At 35.5% G+C, this 10,123-nt stretch overlaps 1 protein-coding gene across 1 annotated transcript; it reads left to right on the forward strand.

Annotated features, from left to right (window-relative positions):
- Window positions 1–1,110: 1,110 nt before the first annotated feature.
- On the forward strand, window positions 1,111–9,220 carry napab (N-ethylmaleimide-sensitive factor attachment protein, alpha b). Its single transcript, XM_005936779.3, has 11 exons — window positions 1,111–1,360; window positions 2,715–2,794; window positions 2,892–3,008; window positions 5,068–5,114; window positions 5,271–5,348; window positions 5,482–5,537; window positions 6,133–6,217; window positions 6,327–6,431; window positions 6,524–6,592; window positions 7,001–7,051; window positions 8,134–9,220. The coding sequence occupies exons 1-11, from the start codon at window positions 1,263–1,265 to the stop codon at window positions 8,233–8,235; spliced, it is 888 nt and encodes a 295-aa protein (XP_005936841.1). The 5' UTR covers window positions 1,111–1,262; the 3' UTR covers window positions 8,236–9,220.
- Window positions 9,221–10,123: the final 903 nt, after the last annotated feature.

Below are 10,123 nucleotides of genomic sequence, written 5' to 3' on the forward strand. Positions count from 1 at the left end.
TGAATTTGTGGGGAATAGTTAACTGTTTTTATTTTTCCTTGTTTTACTTAATTACTCATTACCACCATTATAATTATGTTTCTTTTTATTCATGTATTTGTTTATTTTTCTAAATAAGCCTTGATTGTCTTGCTGTGTAGTAAAACTGTCAGGTGTGTGGGTGTGGATGTGTGTTTGTGGGGGGAAGAGGGTGGTGTTGCTTTGTGTACGTTGAACTGTTTGATTGTTCTTTGTTAAAATTTTTAAAAACATATTTAAGAAATCAGTGGTATATGCAAACTATGAGAAGTACCACGTGATATCACTTTAACACTTTACTGTGTTAATACCCATTAACATGTAACGTTACATGCAGTTCTAATGAACTGACTATCCATCCATCGATTTATTCTTAGGCTGATCACAAACCAAGAACCATTGTGCTTGATATTATAGCTTGTGGATGTAACTATTTGTGATTACATATGCATATTTTGTATTCATACTGTATGTTTGAGTTATAGTCAAAAGAGAAAATGAAGGAGGCTATTTAATACATTTTTAGGGTTGTGTTTTATGAATAGAAATTTACTGTTATGACACCACTTAACTTTACAGCAGTCTCTGTACAGCTGTGATGTGTTCTCCTTTACATTACTGGTGATTAGAAATACTAGAAGTAGTTGTTAGCTGGTTAGCTGGATAGACTATGGGATAATCCAGTTCTAGATTTTCATACCAGCTCATACCAGACAATAAACAGATATTCCAGAACCACTATTGGTAAAAACAAACAAACAAACAAACAAAAACCAGAAGCAATAATGACTGTAAAAAGAAACACATCAAGTACAAAGAGTTCCATATCGGACACAAAAACTACAACTCCCTACAAAAATAGACTCGAATCACAAAGACACGTAAAAGTTTAAATACAAAATTAGAATGACTTATTAGCAAAGTTAGAAAAAGGACAGCTCAGTTCACTGAAACAAAGTCAATAACTACACTAAAACCATACGAAGATTAAAATGTAACTTTTTTGATTTAACTTTTAACGGTTACCAGATATGACTAGTATACTGGATAGCAAAAGAGTACTTGAATGCACCAGCAGCAGAAACAGTAGTGCGTCGATGCTCCGGTGTCACGTGACAGAGGTGACGGTTACTTTGCGGCTGGTGATGTGACAAGGCAAGCCTGCAGCCACTAGCAGTGGTTAGCGAGTTTGTTGACTTTTACATTTATTCGTTCTCTCTCAGAAACATACCGATTGCCTGAAAATGGATAACAGCGGAAAAGAAAAGGAAGCAAATGCTTTGATGGCCGAGGCTGAAAAGAAAATGAAATCGTCTCAGTCATTTTTTGGAGCGTTGTTTGGGTGAGTCTGTCAGCTAGCTAACGTTAACGTTTGGCTAAAGGAGACAGCTATGCGGAAGGTTGGAAGCTGACCACAAGGGTTAAAAGCCAGGACAAAACGATTTTAAATAATTGTCGGTTGCTTTTATAAGTTGTAGTTAGTGTTATGCGGTTATTTTCGAGGCTGTCGTTTAGCATATCTAGCTTATCTCGGCTCGTCGTATATCTGGAAAGCGTTTAGTGTGAAAGATAGCTCGAAATAGTCGGTAGTTGCTTATTTTAGACTCTGCTTTAAGGCAGCTTTCATGCTAGAAATAGCTTCAGTTGAATCCAAAGCTGAATTGTTTAACAATTCAAGATAATTTCACTTAATTGTAAAGGCAGCGCTTCCCCTATAGCGCCGTCTGTTGGGCAATTTTCGGAAGGCCACTCTGTCCAAATCACGTGTCATTCACATTTGTTTACAGCAAAAGAAGAAAGCGCACTTGTGATGTAGCGAATGTTCCTGTAAGACTAGCTCTCACTAACCTGGACAACCGGCTTTGCATATAACAACCTAAATGCAGGTTAATTTTTCAGGTTGGATTTTTTTTTAAAATTATTGTAGCAGGAGCTCACGTGCAAGGTTAAAGGCTACGTGTTATGTATGAGGCTGTACAATCCGCGAGAGGTTTGTGGCGAAAATTTAATTGTCAAGATAGTTGTGTGTGGATAATGGGACTGAAATCACAAGCAAAGTCAACACTTTTATATTTGTACTTGTATACGGTTTTACAAACCTTTACTCAGTATTAAATAGTAACTTAAAGTTTAAAGGATTGCACACTGAATGAAAAATCAGTGAGTGCCGGCTGGGAAAAGGACCGCTATAACTTGTTTCGACCAGTGACTTATAAAAAAACCAAAAAAAAAAGTAGATCAAATATTTCGCATGCCAATCCTTGCTCCTCTTCTTCTATGTCATAGGCATTCAGTTGGTGCAATTGTACTATTTAAATTATAACATATCCCATGATCCTTATGGGCAAAAATTAGATTTTGGCTTTAGATTGTGAGACTTGGGTGTGAGAGTGGATTTCAAAATTGATTTGGTCGCTGTTTTGAAACTGAGCTTAAATATGTTTGTCAGCCCTGAAAATTTCACAAGGCAGTCTTCTGCACATTTGAAGTAATGAGGAAAAAATAATAATAAAATTAATAAAGTTTTATCCCATTGCTTTTAAAATGTTCTTATTATGGTGCTAAAATTTTGCATGTAAGTATACTAAACAAAAAAAAAATCTGCTTATTATACATCTTTCCAAAGGGATTTTACTGAGTAAAGTGTTTATATCATGGGTGTCTTATTAAGAGAAAAAACATGTTTTGTCACACAGTGGCTCCTCAAAGCTGGAAGAAGCCTGTGACATGTTGGTGAGGGCAGCTAACATGTACAAAATGGCCAAGAATTGGTGTGGTAAGATGATTGTCGCATTTCAACACAACAAATGTATTGAATGCCTCTTTCTTTTTTTTCAGTGATTTTAAAATGCAACAATTTATCTTCTTAATAGCTGCAGGAAATGCATTCTCCCAAGCTGCTCACCTTCACCTGCAGATGCAGAGCAAACATGATGCAGCAACCAACTTCATAGATGCTGGAAATGCCTTCAAAAAAGCAGATCCACAAGGTAAACGTTACATCACTTTGGGGTATATAATATCGATTAAGTACACTTGTAAGTTTTACATCTTTTCATATAAAAGCTTTCAGCAATAAAAGTGAAAGTGGTTTAAAATTGTTATTAAATCTTTTATTTACTTTATTAAATCTTTAACTTCATACAAATGCTATAAACAGTCAAATTCCTGATTAATGAGAGCATGCGTTGACCCTGTTTCAGGTACTCTTTGAGTACTTCAGTACTGTTGAGGTTTCTTTCCTTCTGCTCCACGTGTCTTTTTATAAACTGAGGTGTCTGATTATTATGATATTACTCATTGAGCTTAAGCTGCTTCACCTGACAAACCTGCAGGACTGGCCGCAGATAAGTTAGTAATCATGTCAGGAGAATGATAATTTTGATAAATCCTAATTTGATTTAAGTATTTAATGAGCACCCATCTAGCTGCTGTTTATTTATCACATGACAGCTGCACATAAGCTCTGCATCAATAAAAGAAAAGCGGAAAAGAATTGGAGTAAACAAATTTTCTTGTTTGTTTGTTTTTTTTAAAGTTAATTGTAATCTCATTATTTCATTTTATCTGTTATGATTTAGAGATATTAAAAGAGTGCCATCATGTGGCATTAAAACTTGACGTACGATACTTCATAGTTGTGAGTAGTGCAGTGAGTTTGTCTGTAAGCCTTTTTAATGAGACTTAAATATCTGCATTCTAAAGTTTTCCTTGTGCTTTGATGCAAAGTTTTGTACTGCTGAAAACAAGGCGTTATGAAAGTGCAGACATTAATCAATAATAATAATTCAGTGTCCTATCTAACAACCCACAGGGCAGTGGCTAAGAGTTTAATGAAAAAAGTTTATTTTTAACTATTAATGCAGTTTCATTAACACAGTATTGTATATTATTTCACTTTAAGTCTGAAAAATGTTACAAAAGCCATGAAATAAATATGGTCTAGTACACCCCATTCCCCTGTTTAGACTCTCCCTGTTTCTGCAGATTTTTCACCATGTAAAACAAACGGCAGTGGATGGAGCAGCTACAAAGTTTGCTTTTCTTCATGTCACAGTTTATTAATCAGGTGCTCTCATTAAGGACTCTTTCCAGACATTTTCCAGTAAAGGTTTTAATGTCGATTACTGGAACAGTGCTTCTGTTTTGGATACTAGAAACACATTTTCTTTGACTCCACCTGAGCGCTCATCATCTCTGTAATGATGCTGCCTCTTTTTTTTTCTTTTTTTTTTTCCGCAGTGTGTGAACAGAGTCCGGCTCCACGTTAAACTGTGCTAGCATCAGTGCTGCTGTTGTGTTGTCAGTCTTTTTGTCATAAAACTGGGGACTGCGTAGGTTTAGTGTTCAATTTCATATTCACTCTGCCCCTAAATACATTTGTATTGCAGGTCTGTTTTTAGTCGCAAATGTGGGTGAGACACTCGTGTTCACATTTACATGGTGACGAATAGAGCTGTACATTAAATGAGGCGTTGAAATTGTTGAATTTGTACTAAGGATTTTTTTTTTTTTCCTTTCAATCAAGTTACTCGAATTACCCGATGAATCGTTTCGGTCCTGCATCATAGTACACATTTCATAGCCCATCTTGTTCCTGTGTGGGATTGTTGTCATTGGGTAGAATGAATTTTGGCAGAATCGGACAACTTCCTGATAGTATTGGGTGATGGATAAGGATCTGACAAACACAACCCCTAAATGTTTTCTGTGGTACTCAACAAAGACCACTAAGGGCATCCTGATTGATCCTAGTAAAGGCCACAAACTAAAGTATATCGGTCTTGTAATGAACCTGTATATTATAGTTATTAATTGGGAATGTGAACAAATACACTGGAGAAGAGTCCAAATAAAAAATTTCATTTTACAGTGGGGTCCTTCTATATTTACTCACACCTTGAACCTTTTATATAGCTTCTAATTTGTTGAATTTTGTTGTATTTTATTATGTAGTATATATTTTTGGGGTTTTTTTTGCTAACATTGGTTTACTGAATAATTGTAAACTTTTTCTGAAAATAATTGTTTGAATATATTTCTCAACAGAGGCAATTAACTGCCTAAACCGAGCTATTGAGATTTACACGGATATGGTGAGTTTCTTTTCAGTTTAATTTCTAAAGAGCATTTTTAAGGAAATCAGATGCAAAACATAAAGTGTAGCTCATATTTCTCGCTTTCTCTCACTGTCTTTTTTTTTTTTTTTTTTTTTTTTTTCAAAAAAAAAAAAAAAAAAAATCATATTTTAGGGGCGTTTCACCATTGCAGCCAAACACCATATCAGCATTGCTGAAATATATGAAACGGAGCTTGTGGACGTTGACAAGGTTGGGTTAAAAACTGTTTCTTCTTGCCTTTTATTTAAATCCTTATTATGTTTACTTTTTATTAATTGTCAAACAGCAGTATAATAAGCTCTGTTTACAATTCATGTATATGTTTGTGTAATTTCTTTTCCAGGCCATTGCTCATTATGAACAGGCAGCAGATTACTACAGAGGTGAAGAATCCACCAGGTAACTATTTTAAATAAGCACTGTTATCTTTTGCCTTTGGGGAAGTAAAGAATGTAAATGTGTAAAGACACTATGCTGGCTGCTCATGTGCATCTGTACTAAAATTCGCTATTACTTTCATATAGCAAGTAGCTCATGCATCAGACTGCTCTAAATACTCTGTTTCAGACTTTAGTTTTTTTCTAATATTTGGCTCTGTGTGACGTCAACAAGAGCAAACAACAAGAGCATTTTTAATCTGGTCATATTTGACACACAGCTCCATCCACCCACCCGTTCGTCAAACTGTCTGTTCAGGAGTGGCAATCCATCAAAAGGAAGTTGGTCTAAAACTGCTCATTGTAGATGATTTTAAAAAAGCACTAGTGCCCAGTATAAGATAATTAAGAATGAACTATGAATCATGTGAAGCTATTCTAATAGAGTCAAAGAATTAAAGTGTGGAACTGCAAATGAGCACATGAGGTGCTATCTAAAATTTCTGATACATTAATATTATGGCTTGTTTTACAGCTGTAGCGTTACTTTTCAATTTAGGACCCTCGATTTCAGTTAATGTGTGGTCTGACATATTGCTGGATTTTTCCTTTTAAAGTTCAGCAAACAAGTGCCTTCTGAAAGTAGCAACCTATGCAGCTCAGCTGGAGCAGTACCAAAAAGCTATTGAGATCTACGAACAGGTGAGTTAATGCCACCCAGCAGCTTTTATTTCAAGGTTTTATCCCTCCGGGAGCTTTAGTTGGAGAGTAAAGATAAATTGTGCTTTTTGATTTATTCATTTATTTTTAGGTTGGAACCCATGCAATGGACAGTACGCTCCTGAAATACAGTGCCAAGGATCACTTTTTCAAAGCTGCGCTTTGTCACTTTTGCGTAGACCATCTTAATGCAAAAGTAAGCCATTACATACAGCTCTTATCTGCTGATAATATGCAGACACTGTAATGCAAGCCTTTGATTTTAATAATCTCCCTGCCTTTTCCCAGCTTGCTGTGCAGAAGTATGAAGAAATGTTTCCCGCCTTTTCAGACTCGAGAGAGTGCAAGCTGTTGAAGGTAATTTTGGGACTAAATCGCTCATCCAGACACATCCAGTAATCATGAAGACTTGGAGTGCCATTTAACATAAGAGACTGTTTTCCATCTATTTCCACTATTGTGCTTGTTTTTGTTTTCCCGTTCTCTTTCTCTCTATTAAACTCGTGTTAATCACATGTGATTGACCTGGGTTTAATATACATGCTAATGTTGAAAACATAACTGGACCATAACCTTGAAATTTAATTGAAACCTATTTGGTTTGGTTAAATTCAGTTTAATCTTGTTTTTAGTCATCTGGGTTGAGTAAGTAAAGTAAGCCGTGTCTGTGCTTGAAAAGTGTTTTCAAGTGGGTTGATTCTTTTTTTTTTAATTTAATTTTTTTTATTTTGTCTGTTTGTTTGTTTTTCCTTTTTCCTAAATTAGAAACTTCTAGATGCCTGGGAAGAGCAGAATGTGGATGCCTATACTGATGCAGTGAGTAAACAGTTGCTTTTTTAGCAGAATAGAGGAAGTAGCAAAAATGTAGAATTTACTTCTGTCTTTTATTTCTTGTTTTTTGTAATTCTACCTTGACACCAGTTCAGTGAAAGAGTTTGCAGACTGTAGCTTCCGTTTCCAGGTTGAAAGACATGCCACCTTGAGATGGTGGACAACAGATTGTGTAGGCTTTGCTGTTCATGATTTTGTGATCCAAACTGTTGAAATTGGATTGCATAATGAGTGGTTTGTGTATTCATTGAAGCCATTTCCCCCAAAAAATCTACTGGAGTCCAGCAGTAATATTATAGCGATGGAAATGAGAATAGTAGGTCAGATTTTTCTGTATGTGTCCCATGACTGAAATATCGATTTGCATCAGTACCTTACAATATCACTACATAGTGATCAAATCAGGTGTTATTAGAACAGTCCTCTGACAGTAAATAGTTGCTGTGTCAGTTTCTTCTTTCTTGTACAGACATCTGAAATATATTTACAGAGCTTACCTTTTTTAAGCCTTTTTATTTTTTTTCAAAATGTATTAAATTAATTTTTACTTAAATTCTACACACAAATCTCCCAAAATGACAAAGTGGGGAAAAAGTTTCATTAAAATTCTTTTAAATGCATTAAAAATAAAAGCAAAACAAATATGGAACATGTTCATAAGTATTCACATTCTTTGCTTAATTTCTTGAGATCTGAGAATCCTTCAGTGGATTTTGACAAATTCCAGATGGGCTATTTTGTTCTTTTCTGAGGAGTGGTAGCTCTACTTAGTTTTGTTTTTGTTTTGTTTTTTTTGTTTTTCCCCTCTTTGTTATTATGGGCTGTTTTGTATAGAATTGGAGGTGAAAATGAATTGAATCCATTTGCAGTAGGGCTGAAACTAGATGAATTGTGGAACAAGTGAAACGCTGTGAAAACTTTTCAGATGTCTGTATCTGAAAGATTGCTTTCTTAATCCAAACTGTTGAAGCCTCAACAGGTACATTTATGCAGTTGGAAAAAAAATACTTCATTTTAGTATTGTTTAATAGCAACTGGATTAAAAGTGTTAATACTTACTTTCTCAGGTGAAGGAATTTGACACCATTTCTCGGTTGGACCAGTGGCTCACCACCATGCTTCTCCGTATCAAGAAAACCATACAGGATGAGGAGAGTGACCTTCGCTGACTTGCCTCTCCTGTTATTCTTTAAGTCCTAAAAAATGACTTGCATCCTTGTTTTTTTGCCTTGAGCCTCTCACTTCCATTTAGCAGCATTGTTAATTGTTTGACCATTAGCCCTTGTATTCACAGATACCATTTCTTTCCTGCAGTATTCTCTCAAATTCAATACAGTACTCCAAAAATGATGGTCCTTTTAGGTATGAACACTACCCTTCTGAGTGCAGGCTTCACACAGTATGTAAATTGTATATTATTATGAATCAGGTATTGGCCCAGAAATAGTTCAGCTGTTCATAATTGGGCTGCAATACCAAAAACTCATACCAGCACAATTGTATAATACAGGTTTTATTTTTATCTTCATTTCAATGAGAACAAATGAGAGGACACAAACTCACTAACACTTCAAGCAACTATATATATCTATATATATTTCTAAAATGTGCTTTAGAATAAACTAACCAAAATGCCAATATTGATAAAGGCACTCAAATTTGCTTTGGTGATTTTGAATGCGTATGTGTACTATTTTGACAAAGGAGAGCGCCTCTAATTAAACAGTGCTTGATCTCAGCTGCAGAGGCCAAGAGTGTCGATCTGAGGTTTTTCCATTGAATATATACCCCCTCTGCCTTATGACGCAAATTTCTCAGGATTTGGACTTGATTTGATGAAGATTTATAAAACATGCTTTTATAAGCACAAGTAATTAATTTGCTAATTGTTGTCATCACTTCCATTAAAAGTGCTTTTATTCCATAAAAGGTGATAGATGCCCTTCACCTCTGTGAACATTTGCATGGTTTGGAATACATGAGAAATGTAAAACAGCTGTTTCCCACCTGTGTAGGAGTGTAAGAGTGTGTGTGTGTGTTTTGTTTTGTTTTCCTTTCTTAATCTTTGATTTGTGTTTTCTTGTCTTAAGTAACCAGGCTGAAAAAATAAACAGTTTTTAACGCCTGCAGAGATGCAATACATAATTGGGGGGGGGGGGAAAGAGCTTTACGGATCTGAACACTGTGCTCATGTACCCTGATGATTTTGTCAGTGAACAATTAGTCTTAAATAATTTGTGATGTTTCCTGTCAAACGTTTAAATAAACTTGTCTCAATAGCGCATCGTGGGCGTGGTTTCCACCTTTGGGAAGGCTGCACCTGTGGCATTTCTCGCTTTCTGTTGAAACGCGAAATAAGGTTTTGCGCTCCGGATTAGTTTTCGATACCCGAGGACACTTGGAAACTATTTTGAATTTTTCTCTTGCTTTACAGTAATCGGGTTATTATTATTTTTTCTTCACTTTAGATGCAACTCATTTGTTATCGGTTTGACTTTTTAAAATGTTTTTTATCTTCCGCTCAGGTGTAAAAAGTCAGTGCAAACCCTATCGAGAAAGTAAGAATAAAAAGAAGTCCACCTGATTTTGATTTGTTTGCGTCCTCCCCCCAACTCCTCGAGACGTTTTTCCGTTATTTGTTTTTTGGCTTCTAATTAAACACAAGAGAACAAAGGTGTTCCCAGGTGTATCTCAGCACGCTACAGCTGCACGTGAATGGCCGTGCAAGCCCAAATTAATTCTTTCATGTACATTCTTCTTTCAAATACATATTTTGCGACAATAAAAATACTATATATAGTATATTATATACAGTATTTTAATGTATTCAGACATTGTTATATTAAGATCACATATACATGTATTTTAATGTACACATTTATATATATGTTCAGTCTCTTATACAAATCTTTTTATTACAATCATGAGCCTAGTGGGCTTATGAAAACTATTTTTCATCATCTCCTGAAACACTCATATCTTCGTCGCTTGGGGGAGCTAGGACGGCTCATCTGCATCCAGTGTTACTGTAGTGAAGTAGTCTTGATGCATGCTCAA

This window comes from Haplochromis burtoni, unplaced genomic scaffold (assembly GCF_018398535.1).
Source record: "Haplochromis burtoni strain Fernald_Lab_line unplaced genomic scaffold, NCSU_Asbu1 Contig_36, whole genome shotgun sequence".
In the NCBI taxonomy this organism is placed as follows: Eukaryota; Metazoa; Chordata; class Actinopteri; order Cichliformes; family Cichlidae; genus Haplochromis; species Haplochromis burtoni.

Coding starts and splice junctions, on each gene's coding strand:
- napab (XM_005936779.3), top strand. CDS start 1,263: ATGGATAACAGCGGAAAAGAAAAGGAAGCAAATGCTTTGATGGCCGAG. Junction 3,009..5,067: donor CAAAAAAGCAGATCCACAAG/GTAAACGTTACA, acceptor ATTTCTCAACAG/AGGCAATTAACTGCCTAAAC. Junction 5,349..5,481: donor AGCTTGTGGACGTTGACAAG/GTTGGGTTAAAA, acceptor TTTCTTTTCCAG/GCCATTGCTCATTATGAACA.